The 23028-nt window shown below is 39.9% G+C and overlaps 1 protein-coding gene across 4 annotated transcripts in view; it reads right to left on the bottom strand.

The window, feature by feature from the left end:
- FNDC3B (fibronectin type III domain containing 3B) overlaps positions 1-23028 on the bottom strand; it is a 388473-nt gene that overhangs the window by 82238 nt on the left and 283207 nt on the right. For all 4 annotated transcript variants that reach the window (XM_069083590.1, XM_069083591.1, XM_069083593.1 and 1 more), the window contains 4 exons: positions 17501-17658; positions 15719-15778; positions 9851-9989; positions 7069-7122 (listed from right to left, as the gene is read on the bottom strand). In XM_069083590.1, the coding sequence (XP_068939691.1) occupies positions 7069-7122; positions 9851-9989; positions 15719-15778; positions 17501-17658 (411 nt within the window). The remainder of the gene's footprint in view (positions 1-7068; positions 7123-9850; positions 9990-15718; positions 15779-17500; positions 17659-23028) is intronic.

Genomic DNA, 23028 nt, shown 5'->3' with positions numbered 1-23028 from the left:
TCTATCTATCTATCTATCTATCTATCTATCTATCTATCTATCTATCTCTCTGTCATTGAAGGGATAAGTATATGTAATTGGCCTTTCACCCTTAAAAACAAATGACTTAATGAGATCAATACCTAGCAGTAATAAGTCTCTATGAGCATGAGATTTGACTCAATGAAAGTCTGGGTCTTATGCATGACTAGACAATGGACAATAGCTACAGGTCACCTTGAGTGTATTGGGGTAAGGGAAAGGGGAAGGTGACAAAGGCCAGAGAAAATCTTTGGGCATATGGCCCAGGTTCATAATGACCAAATTTGAACACAGAGAATGGACCCACCTGGCTTTCTTCTTTGAAGCACAGGGGAACTAAGGGTAAGGAACCTTAAAACAGTCAAACGATGTTGCATTTGGTGGTTGTTCTTGCTGAACTGATTTTATTTTTTTTCTCTTCTTATAAAAGAAGACTACTTTTTTTTTTTAAGCAATTGGGGTTAAGTAACTTGCTCAAGGTTACAGGCCAGTTATTTCTGGGTGTGGTGCTGAGTATCTGAGCCCAGATTTGATCCCCAGGTCATCCCAACACTAGAGCCGGTGCTCTTACTCACTGAGCCACCTGGCCGCCCCTAAGGAATTGGGGTTAAGTAACTTGCTCAAGGTTACACGGCCAGGTGTTTCTGGGTGGGTAATAAGTGTCTGAGCCCGATTCGATCCACATGTCATCCTGACACTGGAGCCGATGCTCTTACTCGCTGTGCTACCTGGCCACCCCAGGAAGACTACTTTTAAAAAAATACTTCTTTGTGGTAAAACATAACTCTCTGGATGGGGATAGAATGAAGGCACCTACTGCTATGAAATGACAGTGATGTAAAAATAAAAAAAACAATACTTTTTAAAAAGACCTTATACCTTACAGCTTTTTATGGTCTGCTTCTGTATGAAAGACACCACAACCCGAGTGATCAGTACATGGAGCTGCATCAGACCTTCCTATCTCTCAAAAGAGAAGTAAAATCTTCTAGGCAAGCTTATTCTTGAACAACTTGTCCAAGGTAAAGAAACAAACCAACGATAATCTGAAACCTAGGAAAAAAGTAATCTGCATGCTGTACCAGGCTGAGTCAGGCTTTTCTCTGTGGCTCTGATGAGTCATTTTTAAAATTTAAAATATTTGCCACAGGTTTGGTTCGGCTGCTTAGCTGGGCCCCAGGTGGCAAATGGCAGATGGGAACAGATCACAACAGAGGCCTGTGATTTTGCCTTAACTTAAAACTCTGCATCGAGTGTCTCTTCAGCCCTGTAGCCTGGCTTCTTGTGGGAGATTAGAAGGTGGAAGGAAGGCAAATATTGCTGAAATGGGGAGACAGGGGGCTGGGTTCTCCAACAGCAAACCCGTGGGCACCTTGTGGAACAATCAAACCCTCTTGGTACGGTCCCTCTGCTTGGCACCTTTGGGACAGTTAGGTTTAGCTAACGGGGAGTCCTGGGACATGACTGCTCCATCATTTTACAAAGGGGAGAGTCCCACAACCAGAAGGGACCTCAGAATCCAACCAGTTTAATTGCTGCCTGTGGCCTGCCAAACTAGTGGTCATGTCGACTTTTCCTTAGATCTCCAATACCCCTAGAAGCAGCCCTTCCCACTTCTGGATGGCTCTGGCCAACAGGAAGTTTTTCCTGATAAACAAATCTAAATTTGCCTCTTGGCCTCGTCCATCCATGGCTCCTAGCTTTGCCCTAGGGGACCAAACACATCAAATCTAGCCCTTTTTCCAGGTGAAAGCCATTCTCATACTTGAAGGCGGCTACCTTGTCTGTTTTCACCTTCCCTTAAGTCCTCTGAGTTTATTTTCTTCAGTTCTTAGAGACATTCTCAGTTTATGAATTGTCTTAATTCCATCACTGTTGCAACAGCTTAAAAAAATTTCAGTACAGGAAGACTTTCTGGGATTTGGGGGTCCAGAGTAAGGAAGAAAGAGCCTTGGAAGCAGAGTTAGAAAAGGTGAGTTCAGATCCTGGAGTGGCTAATTAGCAGTCATGTAACCTTGGGAAAGTCACTGACTTCTCTGGGTCTAAGTTACCTCATCTATAAAATGAGTGGGTTGGACAGGTGGCCTCTGATTCCATTCCAGCCCCAGACCTATGATCCAGCCTTCATGGTCCCACGCCCACGTAAACTGCATTGACCTCTGTTCCATAAGCACTGAATGAGAGTCCCCTTGGGAGAATTCCCCATTTCTAATGTTTGCCCATTCTATAGTGCAGCTGATTTTTCCTATTAGTCAACAGGAAACCAGAACACTCAAGTCCTTTTGGGGGCTAACTGAGTCACTTCAGGAAAAAACTTAGGCAATATACTAGTTACAGTTCAGACAAAGAATCTTCTCAGCATTCTGTAAATTTTACCTCTGGGTACTTAGTGAAGAAAAACCCAAAATCTCTAAATGGCCCAAACTCACCACCCACACCATCTACTCAGTCCTTGTAAATCCCACTGAATATCTGTTAATTCCCATTAAAATTTGCTTTCTGCCCATTCTTTGCCTTTGTGACTCTGCCTTGACTTATTCCAACTTATACCTAGAAGTCAAAATGGGCATGCTAATCACTATCACTGTGGAAAGGGCTGGAGATACATAGGCTAGAATGAAATGGTTTCTGCTTAATCAATAACAGTAAGTTAAGAACTTCACACATCTCACCATGAAACTTCATAGTGCAGCATCTTGAAAAGACCACACTTCTGGATATTTCAAGTTCGAGATGTGAGTTTTTCTTGGGATAAATGTACCCACCCTCCACAAGCCCATAGAGGATCCTTTCCAGACTGTCTGGGGGCTAAGTCAGGAATAGTCCCCAGGGAGGAGTCAGGAGGCCTAGAATGAAATGTAAGACATTTTGCTTGGTTTGGGGGCAGTGGCATCAGCTTGGATTTGCAGGATCTGGGAGAAGATAGGTTCCACGGACATTAGGTGGGCATGGTGAGAGACTGATATTAACAAAACCACTGAGAGGCTGCAGGTAAGGCCTTGGGGTCAGGCATGGAGTCATGACAGGACCTGTGGGTCCATGACAATATCTGCAGGGGTGGCTGGCTGAGACATAGTCACAAGCCCATAGGGAAGAAGACCACCGTTGTTCACACCACCTGGATGGGCTAAGAATCCATTACAAGTCTTCCCAGTAAAATGGAGGCCTATACCTAGCTAATGCCTCCTATGTCAGCACTATTCCCTAGAGACCCCGGCACTGTCATCTGCCTTGCCACTGGAGTGGAATCTTCCCCCCAGTTGCCATCTTTGATATGGGCTGTCTCTCCCAATTAGAAAGTGAGGTCCTTGGGAGGAAGAACTGTCAGTGACCACCTCTTTAAAACCCCCTTCTGGGGTTTTCTTGGCAAATATACTGAAGTGGTTTGTCATTTCCTTCTCCAGCTCATTTTACAGATGAGGAAACTGAGGCAAATAGACTTGGTTAGGGTCACACAGCTAGTAAGTGTCTGAAGCAAGATTTGAACTCGGCGCAGTGAGTAAGAGCACTGGCCCCAGAGTCGGGAGACCCGGGATCGGTTCCGGCCTCAGATACTTAACACCCACACAAAATAACTGGCCATGTAACCTTGAACAAGTTACTTAACCCCAATTGCTTAAAAAAAAAAAAAAGATTTGAACTCGGGCCCTCCTGACTCCGGGGTCAACATTCTAGACACCAGGCCATAGATACAGCTGTCCCTGAGAAGCCAATAAGTTGGGTTTTGAGGGGAGTTAGGAATCTTAGAAGGAATAGGTGAGAAAAGTAGTCTTCTTCTGGGTCTATGGGATCATCCCATACAAAGGCAGAGATGAGACAGAACAGCCAGGAGCCCAGAAAGGCAAAATACTGGATTCTTCGCCAGGCCCAAATTCCTAAAAGCTAGGTTTTTAACTGGCGTCCTGACATACAACCAAGCACAAAGGTACTTCCTCATGGCTGAGACGTTCTCCGCATTGTGAACTCATCAATAAGCTAAGAGCAATGGCAAACGTTGCTTTACTGTGATGATAGGCGTGGCGTCTGATGTCTGTACAGCCAGCCAAAGAAAGACAGAAGTCACTGGCAGCGTTCAAACCCTTCTTGCCCTGTCCTCGCTAAGACTATCACTCATTAGCACTGGGAGGGAGACGGAAATGTAAACACGGGGTTTGTGATCAGAAGGAAATTAAAATGTGATGAAGACTCATGCAGCCCGTCAAGTTGGAAGGAAGCTGCCCTGAAAATGATATCCTGCCTTTAACGACTGCTATTCACCCAGAGGAATTACAGGAAAAATACCTTCTGGCTCAGTACACTGCAGGATGGGAAACAATTCTGAGCCCAGGGAACAAGGAGCATGGGTAAGACCTACATCAAGGGGTATCTTCCCAAGAAAAAGGCAATTCAAAGGCGGCAGAGTAGGCTCATTGATAGCCAAGAGGTCCATTCTGGGGATCGCTCATGCCAGCTGTGGCCCAATATTTAAAATTTTAGGTGGCAGTTCACTGAAAACCTAATGGGAAAGGAGACCTCTCACACTGTAGTGATTATGCAGGATGGTGATGCATTTAGACACTAAATAGATTATGGCAATATTCTTGGCCAATGGGGCCAGTACAATATGAGCTTAAAAAAAATAAAGGTGCTTTGAAGTGTGTCAAGTGCTAGATAAATTCAGGCTATATATATGAGAAGAGCTAATAGCCAGCATACATGTAAAATGTGTTGTTTCACTGGATCCTCACAGTACATACAAGGTAACCCTGGAAGAGAAGGGGTAGGGGATGCCATTTGGGCACCATCACAACATCTCTGTGAAGGAGATGGAATGGATACTTTCTGGGTCAGACCTGGTACTTGGCTGATGCAGGGAACTCCGAGTGAGGAAATTTACTGATGTTCATTTCTTAGCTATGGACTAAATGGCAAGGTAAGGCCTCATCCCACTCTATACTACAGCCTAATGAATGAAGAAGGGAGAGAGGGAAAGAGGGAAGGGGGGAGAAAAATAAAAAAGGAAAGAGGAAAAGAAGAAGGAAAGGAGGGGAAAGAAAAAAATAGGAAGAAAGGAAAAGGAAAGAAAAAAGTATGGAAGAGAAGAATGAGCTCAAAGAGCAATGACCCAAGATTGTGCCAAGCATGGGACTCCAGGCCACCTGTGCTGGGGCCTTGGTGACTAGAACTGGTCAGTAGACGTTGTTTATACATTTCAACTGAGACACACGATCTGCTCATTGCTTTCCATCATCAAGCCAAGATACTTCTATTACTGACCAAGAAGGAATAAGGTCAAAGACTGAGTCACCATCACCATTTCCTGTAACACCTGGGTCTCCCATCCCACTCTTCCACCGGTCACCATGACCTTATTTAAACTCATGAAATCACAGGCCAAGGCCAAATGGCCACAGGAAACACACAAGAGATACAGACTGATGTCTGGTCCTCACACATGCACCAAGAGAGATGCACATAAAAATGAGCCATCCCTAAAATCAGTAGAGGACAAGATCCTGTAAAACTTCAGGGTGCAAGAAAACCTTCAAGCTGGTGCGAGAAACTGAAAAGCTGAAAAGCATCTGTAAGCTCGCCTTTGCTAGGATTTCACTCATCCTTTGGGGGACGGGAAGATGCTACCGATTACTTGTTCACAGTCCAGCAGAGTTCATTCCCAGCTCTCTCCGTCTCCTATGACATTTTCTCAGCAGGGATCGTCTGGGCGGTTTCATTTTTCAATCAGACCACCTTAAGTAAAATAATGCCTTATTTGTAAGGCATCCTGGTCAAGCCTGACTCTTAAACAGCCTGTACACCTTGAGCTCGTTGCTAAGTTCCTAAGAACAAGAGATCATTGTCTTTTGGTTTCTTGGAACCCAGTCTGTTCAGATGTAATCCAGATGGGGAAATAAGCTTCTGCTGCAAGTGGTGAAGGGTCTTCTCACACGTTAAATTCTATCTCACAAATCCCACTGGGCAACGATCATTTTACAGTTAGTTAAACAACAGCAACAACAACAGTAACAGCAACGGTAATAACAATGCCTTTGGTTTTCCACATCTGACAAGGTTTTAAAATTAATTCATTTCTTTTTGGCCCCGATCTGCAATCTTCTCAATCTTTCTACTCCCTAAAGTTTAATCCACGGATATTAGTTATCTTGCATTAGGAATGGAATGACCTTCTTTTTCCTGGACCTGATATTTCCTGTGCCAAAAATCTCCAGGCTGTTTGCAAAATCGCTGATACGGAGATATAATCACTGGGAAACAGAATAGCACAAAGAAAATATGGCCAAATAGAGCCATGACCCAGATTGCTAAAAATGAATGGCACGTGTTAGAAGCAAGGCCTTCTGAAGCAATTGTTTTTCAAGCTGAGTTTCTGCCAATCAACACCAAGCTGCACTGGACCTTGGTCCTGACAATAATCAATAGAGAGTAAGAGGGCACTGAATGTAAAAACAAAAACACCCCATCCATGGTGTAAGGTGGTGGCATAAACTCCAATATGGGTTCCATACAATACTGAGATTCCAGAAGAGTTCTAAACTGACACTGTATGAAAGAATCTCCAAAGGGCAAAAAAAGTACAGAATGACATACTGACTTCAACTCCATGTGTTAAAAATGACTCCATGAAATTGACAAGGGGGGGGAAGAAAAAAAGAAATATTTTTCTTCAGCCATAACCATGATTTCTTACCATTTACAATTCAAATTTAATTGTGGTGGCTTGTGGGTACCATCAAAAGATTAAAAAAAATAACTGATGATGCCTGATTAATAGTTATACAGATATAGAACAAAACTGCCAGAAATGATAAAAGGAGTTAATTTTTGATTTGAGTAGCATTTGTAAGCCAAAATGAGAGTACGCCTGCCACTTGATTCTGCCTTACTTTTCAACAGTCAATAATTACATCTGACTTTTACTACATTTTCCAACTTTCGTGTGGTTTTTGCTCATGTGTAATATTTCTTTGATGCTAGTAAGATGACACTTGGTCAATGAAATCTTTTTTTTAAATGAATGGTATTTTAACAGATGGATAAAAAGATACCTACCTCATCCCATTCTAAAAGGTAGCTGGTGACCTTTGAACCGTTGTCAATTGGTGCCTTAAAAAAAAATAAAGGAAAGAAAGGAAATTAGTATAGTTTAACATTAAACATCTTATCCCTCTATTTTACCTGTGATAGGCCTACTGATGGGAGTAATTCCCCTCACCAGTGTAGACTGCAGCCTGCCCGTGTTTTCTGTTCTTCTGAGGTCTCTGAAGAGATCTTTTAGCATAGCTACCACAGAGGGTCTAACCCAATGCCTTCCCTCCAATTCTTCAATGTCTTGAGAGTATCAAAGACTACTATGTTACTGCATGAATTACAAGGGCTCTCAAGACCTCTAAAGCCCCAACATACTTAACCCAGTCAGTCACAAACCAACCCAGCCACCAAACCTCACAATTTGTCTTTCAGATGCTGCTGAACAAAACTTACATCCCTCAGCAACTCATTTTTTAAGCTCATTCATAAATCACACTAGAGTGAACATGTTCTTTACAGAACCAGCTACACTTTAAACTTCTTGAGGGAGGAAGCTGTGCATGTGATTTCTTTTTTTGGATGCTGCCCTTAAGAGTTTTATATAATGGGCAGTCAATTCATGCAGCTGACACTGACAAACAGTAGTCTGGGAATCTTGTTTTCTTCTCTCAGAAGCAAAGCACACTAAAGTAAAGTGGTAAAGGAAGGGGGAGCAAGGAGGGTTCTGACTGCCACCTTCATCACCAAACAGCTATTTGGAGAATCCTCATGTCTACTAATCTCTCGTAACTTGAGAAATCCTAGTCTGGGAGGCCCATCATCAAGAAATTAAAGCTGAAACTAAAATAGGCGCTTTCATTTCTAAGAGTACTGAAAAGGCCTGGGATGTATTTCTGAGGACTAAGTCAATAAAAGGAAAACACTGATGTGAAGGGACTGCTTTCTTCTTAATTATTAAAACTGCTGGGATGGCCATCGACCACCCAAGACCACAATTTCATCCAGTTGGTTTCAAGCAGAGTCTAAATCTGTGATTACCAACCCTGACTGTTGCACAATTCCCCAGGCTGTCTTTAGTTATCTCTACAAAAGTACCATAAGATCCTCAAAATAAAACTGGAAATTAATTCTTTTTTTCCCCCAAGATATAAATATAGGCCATACAGTACTTTTAGGAGATGTCTACATGTCAAGAAATCAAGTCAACAATGACAGGGAGCTGTGAGTCCAGAAAGTTGGGTAATCACTGACCTGGATTATCCTTGGAAGCCAGGAGAGAAAATAGGATGGTTCAGTTTCTAAGCCAATTTCAACTTTGGCCTACTGGCTGAGACAGCCATAAAGTGATGACTTCATCCATACTACTGGGTAAACACCATGCGGTTACTTGCCCAGGTAGGATCACAGGAAAAGCCTGTGCTTTACAGGTAACCTTTAGAAGTACTTCATCGCTCCCCTGGCTACATTTCCTGCTTCTTCCAGGAATACAATGGGGAAATAATCCTCACTAGTAACTGCTTTTCTCAGCTGTCTGCTTTCTGTTTTTAAACTCCTAGGTCTTCAAAGCAAAGGCTGGATGACTAGTGGTCACAGTGGGCAAGGGGATGCCACACAGGGGACTTCTTTCTTGGTTAGAATTGCTTGAGCAATTTGGTCACTGAGGTCCCTTTCACCAACATACTATGTTAGCTTTTACAATGCCTTTCATAAGAATTTACTAATTTTGCCTCTAAGCAATGACAGTAAGAAAAATCTGGGTCACCATGGCCTTTTAGGGCTGGCATCAGACCTAAATAACCATGTCTATTAGTCTCTAGTGGGGGGAGGAGGAAATGCTTCTGAGTTTCATATCAGCAAATATAAAAACCAATGTTGGGAATATAATTCAATGTTAAGCTAGGGACAATAGCTGCCTGCAGTTACCTGCATAAAAAGGCATTTCCTTAAAATACTTCAGAATTCCTACCTTTTCTTACTCCATATTCCTACTTGGGAACTGGACTTTGCCTACATCTAGCCTGAATTAAAGAGATTTTATCAGAGTTTAGAAAATGTTAACATAGTTAATTAAAATTGAGTCTTAATTATACTAAAAAAGTATACACATACATAGGGATTCAGTAGCTGTGTTCAAAGATTATCCTAATTCTCATTCCAGTTTTTGCCCAATGCTTTTCCTATATGTCAATTATGCTATCTGATCTTTGACTTGTGCATATAAATACTCTGCAGGATTTGAAAAGCATTGCTTATAGTGATCACTGACTGAAATGAAGAGAATCACAACCACTTAAGTAGAGAAAAAAGAAATCAAGAAGTCATTGGGGATCTTTACTTGATTAAAACCATGAAATTCAAGATGACCATGAAATAGTCCAATGGGTCCATGCCCTCAGTGTTAGGGGCTAACCCTTTAAGAATGCAGGCCAGAATGATCTGCCTGCCCATCCCATGAAACATGGAAGAACTCAGGCTAAGTTTTAATCATGACTCTTGCACCCATGTTTTGATTCTGATCACTGAATTATCCCTCCAGTGATAGCCAGAGATGCATTTTCTGGCTCCCACTAAAATAAACAAATAAATAAAAATTATTTCCAAAGTGTCCCCTTTTAAAATTCTGCTACATCTGCACCAAAAATCCAATCAACAGCACCCAATTAGACACCTTCACTGTACAGTCATGAAAAATTGTAACAATTAAATACTAGTCACTGAAGTATTTACATAAAAGTCAAATAATGATCACAACTCAATATTTAGATCAGTTGTATGATAATCGTTGGCACTCTGATCTGCCTACCTTCCACTGTAAGGTGAGTGAACTTTTGGTCCGATGTGATAGCTTGGGTGGGTAGGGACTTTCAGGGGCACAGCTGTGAGTGGTGAAACTAACGGGTTCTGAGCACGATCCCTTTACTGAATTGTACATTGCATATACCCTGAAAAGAAGAACACACACATGTATACATACATACATACATACATGAATTCTGTGGCAAAGACCAAAAATGATCCTAATTTTTCTCTCAGTTTTTGTCCAGAGCTTTCCCCATGTGTTCCTTTCACTATTCAGACCATGCCATGTTCTCTGCTCCTGCTGGCCCTTTATGTCCTTGGAATTCAGAATCATTGGGATGTAGAAGTATGTTAACAGAAGCTCCTCCATTGACATTTTCAAGTGCCATCTCTACAAGAATCCCTCCCTGGCCCCCCTCCCCCAGCTGCTACTTACTGCCCTCCCACCCCCAAGTACAAAGACCCTGCAGAATTAGGTCCAGGGAAAGGTGTGGCCATGTATTTCAAGGGATTACTGGAGGAGGGGAGATTAAACCTATTTTGTTGAACCCCAGAGGACAGAAGCATGAACAAAAAGCAGAAGTTACAAATGAGCAAATCTGGGTTCATCAGGAGCCCAAATGAAATCAGAGTTTTCTGCAGGCAGCAGTGACCTCCCCCACACTGGAAGCTGGTTCCCATTAGTTGGGTCTGTTAACAGCGGAGATTTCATTCAGGGAAGAGCTGGCAAACATGGATGCTAAGATGCCTTCCCACCACTGGGATTCAGAGACTTTGTATGTTAAAGTTTCACCTCCTGCCAAGGGCAGATCCACATGCCTCGCCTGCTGCTGAACCTGGGCAAATCCTCACGAAGGATGTTAACATGGAAGGTCATTCAAATTCAAGGGATCAGCTCTGATTTTGGGCATAGGAGTCAAATCTCTCTAGACCCAATATGCAAGAAGGATACCTACTACTTTGGTGTTTCACTGACATTTTCTCTATCCCTGTTATAAAGTGGCATGAACGAAGTTATTATTCAATGAATAGCTGAAAATGTATCCAGCATCTGATATTTGGGCTTTCAAGCCTGCGGGGCAATTTTTTTTCCCACTGAAACACAAAATTAGAAATTGGTGTCTTGTCTTATAATGTTTTCTCTTCCCAAAAATGAAAAAATAATCTTTATTTTGATGTTTGTAGGGATCCTACAAGCCATGTCTAATTTCTCTTTTTTCTAAGTGAGAAAATTCCATTACTCTCATTTTGTTCTATAACTTACTACCTTCTTCACACATATAAAAACTGATTTATTCTGACTGATTTATCATTTGCCCAGATCTCGGATTTCATTATTAAGGTGAAATCATGGTAAGGGAAAGCTCTCTCCTATGCAGATGAGTATCTTGACTACAATGGATAGTGTTAAACAGAGTTAGGTATAGTGGCATTGAGAGGTCATAGCCATTTTCAATGACATGAAATTCTATTAGTGTTAGGGAGAAACAGAAGAGAATATAATGGCATACTGAAACTCAGTCTAGAGAAACAAACATTTCTTTGCTTAAAATTGAATATAATGGATTCCTAAGAATCAGAAGTCTCACATAACAATAGCTTATTTTTTAATATAAATTAGTTTAGGAGTCCTATTTCTAGGTGATATTCAAGTGAATATAGCAGAAAATGAAGTAAAAATTTAGAATCTTACATTCTCTGGGGTTAAAAGTGGGTCATCATTAATTTATTCCTCATGCAGTTTTACAAGATTTCTTCATATTTGTACTTTTAGTGCTGAAATTTTTCTGTTCACATGCACCAAAACACTTAATTCTCTTTAACAACAACAACAAAGACAATCAATACGATGTGTCAAAGGTAGGAGATGAGCCCCTGTTTTCCTGATGGGAGGGCTGACTCATGTTCCTCTACCAATCTGCCAATCACTCTCTGCTTGGCAGGGCTCCCCAAGAAATACAAAGAACTGCTCTGGTTTGGGGACATAGTTATATCTGTGAAATGCTTATGAAAAATGAGGTATCCCAAATAGGTGGGATCTATCAAAACATTTTGTCTGCTTAAATTAAATTATTCTTTACATTCTGATGAACCAATGGTCACAACAACGGAATTCAATAAACCAGCTCTATAGTTATTAGCAAGCCCTCTTTGAGAAATGTTATATGCATTGTAGACACTGAGTCCGAAGAGTTTATATTGGCCCGGTGGATAGGGCTAGATTCAGAGTGAGGAGAAAGTGGGGGTTGAATCTGGCGTTGGTGACCTTGGGCAAGTCACTTAACTTTCTCTGGTCTGTTTCCTCATCTGTAAAATGAGGGGGAGTTGGACTAGCTGACTTCTAAGGTCTTGTTTGGCACTAATGCTAAAATCCTAAGTCACCTAATCTCCCAAGGCCTCTGTTTTTTTGTCTGAAAAATAAAAGTGCTGGACTAGATATGCTCTAAGTTTCTAGGTCTGGGGTTCTATGACACACTGTATTTTATGTTATCATTTGTTTGCAACATCTTCTCTGGGCTGGCGAATGCCAGATAGCCAGGGCTGCGAGGAAAGAAAGACAAGAACTTGAATTCTTATTACGTGCAAACTGGGGAAGATATAAAATATTATTATTCTTTAAAAATCAGTCAATTTGCCTCTATCCAGAAGAATGGAGAGCCACTTTATTTAAGAAAAAACAACATCCCTCAAAAAAAAAAACCCACCACAAAACAAAAGTCCCACAATTAATGGAGTGTTGAAGAATTCTCCACATTCACTGTCCTGGCAAAATGCTGCTGAAGCAGGTGCATGAGGATTCTCAGAAATGTGCTCCCCAAGCACATCTGTAACCTGATCGGCCGGTGCCCCATCACCCTGTCAGCAGGGACGGCCACTTACTGAAAGCCGGTTTGGGGAGATGTTTCATCACGTGATAATTGGTCTGGGAAATGTTATCCCCAAGATCACATCTTGGGGAAAGTTACGGGGGCCAAACTTTCCTGCGGCTGCTGAGTGATGAGAACAATGCCTGTCACTAAGAAGCACAGACCCGAAACATCCTGCTGTGAAGCTGGTAGAGAATCAAAAATTTTAAAGAATTTCTGAGCTAGGAGGGTCCTTGCAGACCAGCTATTCCAAGACCTTCATTTTACAGAGAAGGAAATTGAGGTCAAGGAAAGTGACTTGTCCAAAGTTACACCTGGCAGAGAACTAACTAACTAAACAGCAAGCCCTCATTTTTCAAAATATTTTTTTTGTTTTTTATTTATTTTTAACTTTTAAATTTTTATTTATTTATTTTTTACAGCAAGCACTTATTAAATACCTGCTGTGTTCCAGACACTGTGTTAGCTTTCAGGGACATAAATACAAGGAATTAAATTGTATCCAAATCTGCTGATTCCAAATCCAATCCAGGGCTCTCTGGGAAATTTAAATTATTCTGATGCTTTTTAAAGTGAGTGATAACACGTTCTTAATTAATATACTAATATATTAATTATATATATCTAATATACTAGGGAGTGGAGAGGAGGAGCAAAAGCTTTAAGTTTAGTAGAGAAGAGTGGTCTCCTTGCATTCACCAGGTGCTGGGAGTTTTCTCCTTCCAATTACTTCCTGTCTATAGAGCTGTGTCCGTGGTGTGTCACTCTGGGAGACTCTCTGTTTCTTTAGGGTTTCGTTCTTGTATTTTAATCCTGAGGCACTAGTAACACACAGCACCTATTACTGGTGCGGGGGTTATTTTGTTTTCTTAAATAGACAACTCCCTGTTATCTAGAGGGAGTAAAAAACACCCTCTACCAGTGAAGCAGATTGGCCATTGTTCTGGATTGAGCTGGTGAAGGGAGTTCTCCCCCTGACAAAATTGCAAATCCCTGAAATCATAAACCTAAGGTGTTATTATACTATTAAGTCTAAGACTGATAAGTTCTTAATGCAAAAGAACCTACTTTCTATTAGATTGTGAACTCTCCAACTTCTTGTTATTGTTAAACTATACCAATATTAATATTATTATTAATAATAAGTTATTATTAACCTTTGTGTTATATATAAAGTTTATAACATGGCTTTTTATTGTTGTTTTACTGCAGTATTCATTTTGTACTTATACATTATATTATATATTATACATTTTATATATATAATGTACATTGTTTCTATGAATGTACTTAGGTCATAGACCATATCATATGTTTTAGAGGTCTTCCAGTCTAATCTTCTGATTTGACTGATGAGGAAACTGAGGCCACCCAGATAGCAAGGGGCAGAGTCAGGATCTGAATCCAAAGCCTCTGACTCTAAAGCCACTGCTTTTTCTTCTGTGTTGTGTTATAATAATTGTTTTTAAATTTCCATCCTCTTCTATCTCCTTCATAAACCTGTATAGCTCAGGGGAACATTATACCATTAGGGCAGGAACCAGTGGTAATACTCAACCCAAGTTGTATGGGAACACCTGCTGTCCTCCCTTACCCCCCAAGCTTTGAGCGTATCTGTCGTGGATGCTTAGATAACTATTTAATAGCTGGGTCTCTGGCAGGAAGACAATGCACCAAAAGCACACTTTTAAGTTTAATCTATATTATTAACATTTTCTTCATCACTTTCTTCAACAAAACAATAAATCAGTCTTTATTTATAGTATTTTCTAATTTCCAAGGAGTAAATTTTCACAAAATAGATTTAACAATAGACTCTCTCCAACTTATTGGCTCCAGCATACCCCTGTCTTCTAGCCCAGTGGTGTCAAAGTCAAATAGAAACATTCTTGCATTATGACTTTGAAAACCATAAATTATCAATGTTGTATTCTATTTTTCTTTTCTTTCCTTTTGTTAATCATTTCCTAGGTATATTTTTTTCGGGAGGATGTGACATGGGAACTGAAATTTAACGGGAGATAAGGATGATAAGAGGTAAAAATAAGGACAGAGGGCATTTTCTGCATGAGGCTTGTACAAACACGTGGCAGTCGGAGATGGATGCTGAGACTGGGGGCAGCTCTAGTCCATTTCGGCTGTTATCATCTCCATGACTTTTAACAAATGGCTGCCAAGCCCATTAGAACGTAAGCTCCACAAGGGAAGGACTGGTTTCACTTTGTCTTTCTATCCCAAAAAACCGGTGCAGGGTCTGGCAATGGATAATTGCTTATTGATTGATTGATTGATGAGAATGGTTTTTTTTTTTTTAATTTTTATTAGTTCACACAAGATTTTCATCTGCAGTACTACTGACCCATTGAAAAGAACGCTCGCTTTTCTTACAGTCTTTAGTGATTCTCCAAACTAGAGAAGGCCCTGTTTGCCTTTTTGTTCTGAATGGAAAAATTTATGCAGGTTAAGAAACAGTAATTGTAGCTAATAATTGACCACAGAATCTATCAGGCGTGTTATGAGTAAAGGTATTCAGGGAGAAAATCATTCTGATCTTAGAATGTCATACAACACTAAAAAAACCCAAACAAACAACCTTCTCTGGGAATTTAATTATATAGAGCTAAGACTCCCTATCTATATTTTTTCTGTTACTTTTAATAAGGCTTATGCATTTCCTGTCCCTGTAATCCTTGTCAGTCATGGAGTATGGAGATGCATGCTTGAAATCTGAAAGACATATATCAAATATAGAGAATGCCAGAAGTAAATCAAAAGATCCATGATTCTGATTTAGGAAGGAAGGAAAGAAGGAAGATGAGAAAGAGAGAGAGAGAGAGAGAGAGAGAGAGAGAGAGAGAGAGAGAGAGAGAGAGAGAGAGAGAGAGAGAGAGAGAGAGGAAGGAAGGAGAAAAAGAAAGAAAAAAGTAAAGAAAGAAAACATACTATGCATCAACACAAGAGATTTAGCTTTTCGAATAAAACACAACTTGGGTACCATAACTCACCTGACATGATAATCTGTGGCTGGCCTAAGGTCTTTCAGGCTACATTCTAATTCTTCTCCACTGAAAAGAAAAACCATCCGTTAAGTTTTGAAAACAGCTTCGGAAACAATTCAGTTCCCAAAGGAGAAAAGGAGATGAACGAAAAGGTGATATTAGACTTGATAAGATAGGGAATAAACACTAAGGGTTGCTTTTCTATATTCAGAAGATGGAAGATTAATTTTCCCAAAGGTATATTCCATAACCCAGCAGCTGGTCTGTCTTCCACATCATTTCTAACCATCAACTACATATAAGGAGCTAAAGTCATAACGCTTGTCATCTGAGGACAGAGATACTGAGGTCAAAAGAAGTTGAAATGAATATCCTAAGCTTGGCACCTATCTGTCTCCATCCATAATTTGTACTCCGATGCTAATGTGTGTGGTCATTTTGTGGCTCCAGTAGACAGTAAACTCCTTATGGGCAAGGACTATTTCATTCTGGTCATACCCAAGCACCTACGTAGCACTGAGCTTTGAAAACAGCAGATTTGAATAAATGCTTGTTGAGTTGAATTAGAAATGAAATAATTTAGATCAAGTCAGGTTACTTCACTCATCTAATATTCTCAAAGTGGATGTGTTCATTCGGTTCTGTCGGGAAGCTCTAGTTAATTTCCATGGGGTTTTCTTTCTGATGCTAATAATTATTTAATTGTTTAAAAAAAACCCCAAAGAAAATGCATTTTTAAATAAATTCAAAAGTAAAATTTTAGTCAAATTAGTCATATTTTTAAATTTCAGTAGAGATTTATGAATATTAATAGAAAATATCCCTTTAAATTAAGATGAAGCCCCCAAATTATGGATAGTTATGTTCTAAAAGTTTCTGCCAAATCAGCTGATTCAATCTTGGAACATGTGCTCCCCAAGAATGAACATTCAAGGCAGTGGCTGGGTTCTGAGGCTGGCCCCCAAAAGCTATTCACTCCACAGTGTGCCTAAAACTCTTATCAGCACTAAAGACTCTAATGGACATCGTAAGGAACATTAATTGTTCTTGACTTGGGTTAGTAGTCATTCATTCTCACTTTGCTATAGCGAGGGCAGAGACCATCAGCTCCTGAAGCTCTCCAACCTCAAGGCATGAATGGGGAGGGGGTGTTTCCCTGTGTTCCATCTCCTTGTGGTGACTCCTATGGAGTGGGGCAGGGAGTTGGGGTGATGGAAAGTAGGGAAAGAGGAGAAGGAATTAGAGGAAGGGCCTTGGGACCTAAAGAGCCCCAAACTATTGGCTCTTGATTCATCAGAAGCGAGAGGTGACTGGATTTTCACTTCACTGGCACAGGGAGTTCCTGGGTCAGCACTTTCTGTGCATTCGGGGACAGCTCTTAAGGCACCAATGTTAAATGATGTACACACTGGCACAGGGAGTATGTGTCACAGGTGGGACCTGAAGTCAGTTCTTTCTGGATCACAGATTTGGAATTAAAAGGAACCTTAGAACTCAACATTTTCAGTTTATGGATGAATAACCCCAAGTACAGAGGAATTAAATGACTTTTCTGGGCTAACACTGCTAGCAAAGTGTCCAAGGTGAGATTTGAACCGAGGTCTTCCTGATTCTGGCTCCACTGTTCTACTGATTATCTCAGATAGCCTCTCAGAAAAGATTAATACATGAAAACTTTAAAAAATAAATTTTACTCATTAAAAAGGTAAATGGCAAACATTCATCTTACTAGGGTTATTTCATTTTCCTTCCTGGAGAAGGGAACAGAAATAATCTATACAACCTTACCTGTAAATGATCTTGTACTTTCCATCCCTCCCTTTGTCTGATAAGGCCACTTCATAGCTGTAGGGGTAGGGCGGGCTGTTATGGGGCCTATCTCCACTTGAAAGGCCAGTGGGAGGGGACCATGTGAGCAGGACTGTCCTTGCTTGGACATTAGAAACCTAAGGGAAAAAAATCAGGATAAAAATGGTCAAATTGATTCCACACAAACCCTCTGCTTATTCATACCAAAGGATAACAGCATCGTATGCTATTATGTGCCCCAAAATGATGGTGAGTTTTAATTTGCTAATGGTTAAGAATTTTTAATTAAAATGGGTTACAAAAAGAAAGGCAAGAAATATATTTTACCAAATTCATAACAGCATCATGAACCACACTGTACATCATTCAACATCTGTACCAATAATAGTGAGATCATACAAGGTGGATACACTGTATATTCTGGGAGTAGCCAGACTGTATCTGTTATTTTCAAAGAAATATAATAAAGCTAAAACTCAATTCTCTTCAAGTTTTATTTAACAATTACATATTTCTCTGACTTAAAATCTGGTTTATATAAAAAAGGATATTTGGCATGACGGGCAGAGTAAATCTCAAATATGGAATCGTTGGGTTCAAATGATGCTTCTGACAAATACCATGTGAGCGGGGACAAATCACCTAAACTCTCTCAATGACCCACAGAAATACAATTAATTGCAGAGAAGTTGCTGATTTGCATTTACGGTCCTCTTTGGCAATTTCTATAGCAGTGAAATCATAGGTCTAGTGCCTTTTCCTCCACCCCACTATTCCCCCAAAATCTGCTGTCCAGGATTTGGAGTTGGATGACTTGGTTTTGAAACTAAGCTCCACTATTTACTACCTGGGTGAAATTTGGCAAGGTACTCAGCCTTTCCGCCCCAGTCTCTTCATCTGTTAATTGATGGGGTGGAATTTCCCCAAGTTCTAAGTCTATGATAAAGAAATGATAAAGAAAGCAATGCATTCTAATAATTGGTGAAAATTCATGGCTTGTTAATGCTTAAAAAAAATAGAATAATAAAAGAAATTAAAAAAAAAGTCCAGCATATTGAAAAAAGTCTCATATTATTTGCAGCATTCCACACCAATAGATGCCTAGCTGTATAATGAAGGGAGGGAGGTGTCTTCATATCTCCCGTCTTTGGAGTCCAGTTAGGTCTTTAAAATTTGACAACATTCCATTTCAGCTATGCTGTTAATGTTATTCACTACCATTTACGATGTGGTAGCAAATGTATATATAGTCATCCTACTGCAGCATTCTTCATTTTGCATCAGTTCATATAAATCTTCTCCTGCTTCTTGGCATTTATCATATTCATTGTTATTTATAGTATAAAAATATTATTACTTTTATGAACCACAACTTGGTCATCTATTCCACAATTGATGGGAATCTACTTTGTTTTCCGGTCTTTGCTAGCACCAAAAAAAAAAAAAATGCTGCTATAAATATCTGATGTATATGAGAGTTCTCTATTTAATCACTGACTTCCCTGGGATAGTTCTCATTTTAGTCACTGACTTTCTTGGGGTAGTGGAATTTCTGGGTCAAAGGAGATTTTATTTGCTTTCTTTGCATACTTTTATTGTGATTTTTAAAAAGAGAAACACGACAAACTCTAGTATGAAAAAAAGGTGAGGTCTACTTAGTTTACTTTTAAAATGTTCACAAGAACACCTGCCTAAGAAGGATGCCCTTTTTCCTAAATGTGCTTATGTCTCTCATTCCTCTGTTCACAGACCTTCTGCGGTTCTCTATTCCTTACCAAGTAAAGTTCAAACTTCTGTATTTAACTTAGAAGCCCCTTTGCAAACTACAGCCAAAACTATTTTTCCAGCATATTCTCTCTACCACATATTTTACACCCCAGGCTCTGAACAGACACCTGAAATTTCCTGCCACCATGCTATTGCTGACATTGTATCCCATGTCTGGACTGTCACCTGTGTGTTATATCCTCACACTCGTCTGTAAATTCTGATGCCAGGGACTGTACTATATTTAAGTTTACCATGTCTTTCAGTATAAGGAACAGAGTTTTGCAAGCTGCTAGGTGCTGTAGTAGATAGAGCATTGGGCCTCAAGTGAGGAAGCCTGTGGTTCAAATCCAGTCTGACACTGTGTGATTCTGAGTAAGTCACTTAATCTGATTGCCTCAGTTTCCTCCACTGTAAAATGGGGATAACAGCACCTATTTCCTAGGGCAGTTGTGAGTATCAAATGAGATAATATTTGTAAAGCATTTAGCACAGTGCCTGAATATTGTAGGTGATACATAAATGCTAGCTACTGTAATAATAATAATAATAATAGTAGTAGCAATTATTATTCTATGATAGAGGATTCTTAAGTATTGGTAAATTACCAATTCATTATCAAACTACAAAGAAAGGAAGAGAATGCAAGAAAGATTTTGAAATAAATAGATAGAAATACTTCTGTTATCCATTATCAGTATATACTATAAATCTTGTTAAGTAGGATTTTGCTAAGGCAAGGACTTTTTTTTTTTTTATTAAGTAAATTGATTAGGTCCTGGAAATCAGAGAAAGAAATGACAACTTTATAAGAATTTGAGAAAATGGTCTGCATTAAGCAATAGCTACCATTCATATAGTTCCTTAGGGATTGCAGAATACTTTGCATATATTTTCTCATGCGATTAAGCAATGATTTCATGAATGGCTACTTAAAATGATATTCTGTCTCTCAAAAAATAGCAAATATAAATCATGTCCCTTAAGATGCTAAATGGCCATGGATTCCTATCAATTTGCATTCCTGGCTTTGTGGCTTATCTGGGCACCATTTTTCTTTTGGGAAGTTAGCTAAATTAGCATGCCACACTGCAATAAATATTCAACCTGTGACATCTATTTTCTCCTGGTTCTTCATAGGCTTATGAAGAAAAACAATCCCTGAACACAGCACTCTGCCACTGGGACTACTTTGTGCCTTTTAGGTAACTCAGAATAACTAAGGAGAGCAACTAATTTAATATGCAATGAAAAAATACTCGCAGCTTTCCTAGAGGGGTGCATAACAATATCTCTTTTTCCTATTACTTTTTCAGTTATGAGAAAATTACATGACAATAGAGAAAAATTAAACACAGAAGTACTGGTCATGTAGAGACATAATCATCTCTAACTTTAGTTAGTAACATACTTCACTTAGAAAAATCCAGAGAATTCGCAGAGAAATTATCTGGACCAAGCCAGAAGGGAGGTGAGGTTCAGAGACAGAAAGTTATTTCCCAGTAGTCAAAAAAATCACAGGTGGGGCCTTAAAGGTCACTTACTCCAAACCCCTCATTTTACAGATGAGGAAATTGAGGCCTGGGGTGGAAGGCAGGGAAGTGAGTTCCCCAAGATCAAAGAACTAACAGAGAGGGGAATTCTAACCCAGAGGCATGTTAGAAGAGGTAATAGTCAATATAGCTCCATTAATTTTGGAAAATATGTATGTCAAGAGGTATGATAATTGGATAGAAGTTGGGCTGAAGTTCAGGGGTGCTTAGCCTTTTTTAGGGCATGGATCCCTGTGGCAGTCTAGAACCTGCACACACCATCTCAGAATAATGTTGATAAATGCATAAGATAAAGTACATGGTATTACAAAGGAAAACAACTACATAAAAATGAAATTATCAAAATATTAAAATAAAAAATTTCAGATTCCCAGGTCAAAAACTCCTACTATAGTATGAAAAATGGGTTTGTTAGGTATATTAATAATTGAAGTTGGTATAAAAATAAATTTAGAGATCACATGAAGTATCCATTATTTATCATTCATATAACTCATTCTCATCTGTTTATTAAAACAATATCCTGAGGAACTGCTATAGAAAACAATTAGCCTAATTTTAGCAAGTCTGTGTACTAGGAAGTGCTATAATTTCATTTCCTTTTAATCATTCACATCTTTAGCCTGCCTTTCCTCCCTCTACTTCTGACAATCTCCTCCTCATTCTTGTTTCCTCCCTAACCCTTTCTCACCCCCTCCCATGGCCCAGGGACCATCAGGGCCAAGTACTGCGGTTTTGCCTGAATCAGAATATCCATCATGTTCCCGACAAGCCTCCAAATTTGGGCTGCCATTTTCCTACGGAGAGAAACTCAGACTGACTCATATTAGCTTGGCTTCAGGGAGGGAAGAAGGGAGAGGATGGGTGGCCCAGGGAGGTAGTTTAGAAGTCCATGAAGGCATTTCAAGGTCCCGTGGAAAGGGGGCTGACCTCCAGCTTCAAAAGTGCCTCAAGAAAATGGTGTGATAAAGTGAGGGAAAACAAACTGCCCAAGAGAGCATTCTCTAAGAAAGAAGTCCTTGTGAATCTAGGAATTTCACAACCAACAGCTTCCTTCCCCAGTTTCTGATTGTCTGAAAACCATCAAAGGGTCTTGCATGTATGCAGCTGTTTACCTTTCAAGGAAATATCTCTGACAGGGGACAGATGCCTATATTAGGCCAGTTTGCTCACAGGTGGGCCCTTCAAATCAATTGTTGATTGAAGTTCAATGGAGTTACTCATTAGCAAGTGTGAACAATAGTGAATGCAAAGTCCAGGTTCTGTCTATTTACAGGGCCAAAGTAAACTACTCATTAGTATTAGTGAGAATATTTCCAGCATTATTACCAAAGAGAGTTAAAGTAATTCGGAGGTTTTTTTTTTTTTTAAAGAAACGTGGATACCTCTTGTAAACTATTTAAGATTATTTTGTAATGTTATTTCTGTACCACAGCTTTGGCTTTAAATTCCAAATCACTGACTTACTTTTTGCACAATTCCCATGGAATGGCATAGGCCTAATGCCATGCCCTGTATATCGTAGGTAATTGCAAAACACTTGTTTATATCTTTGTCTAACTGATGGAATAGCTCCTCCTGGGGGAATTTGGGTAGGTTAGACTGGGATCATTAAAGATAGAAAGGATTTAGTCCAAGGCCTCATTTTCTAGAGGAAGAAACTGAGCCCAAGAGAGGGGAAAGGACTTTTGGGAGTTCCAAGGCCTAGCCATGGAGGTGGCGTTCAAACTTGGGTTGAGTCACCAAATCTGGTGTTCTTTCCACCAAATGCCTCACTCCAACTACACATCTCTCCAGACCTAGAAACCACAGTTTCCAATACTTCCTTCTACAGGAATACCAGTAGGAAAACAGGAATTCAGTCCATGAATGACTCAATAAGCACTTACTTTAAGCTGAATGGCTTTTGGGAATTGGGCTGCCATCTTAGTGGTTTCTTTACTTGGAGAAGGCCACCTGGAATCCTTCCTCCCATCTCTGGGTCTAGTCCTATGGCTCTTTCTGCAGCTCAATCATGGTATCACTTTGTTTCTATTCAGCTTCCTGGAACTCCACAGCCATTCTCTATTACCTAAGTTATATAGTTGAGGGGCCATGATACTTTTTAGGACCTCAGTGTTCGTTTGTGGGAAGACCTGGGGGGGTGGGGGTGGGGAACTACTTACCTATTTCACTTTTAGATAGCTG

Source organism: Petaurus breviceps, unplaced genomic scaffold (assembly GCF_028583685.1).
Source record: "Petaurus breviceps papuanus isolate PSGF00001 unplaced genomic scaffold, PetGlider_PUasm1.0 173, whole genome shotgun sequence".
Lineage (NCBI taxonomy): Eukaryota > Metazoa > Chordata > Mammalia > Diprotodontia > Petauridae > Petaurus > Petaurus breviceps.
Note: the sequence above shows the minus strand (reverse complement) of the source record. Positions and strands in the feature narration are given on the sequence as shown.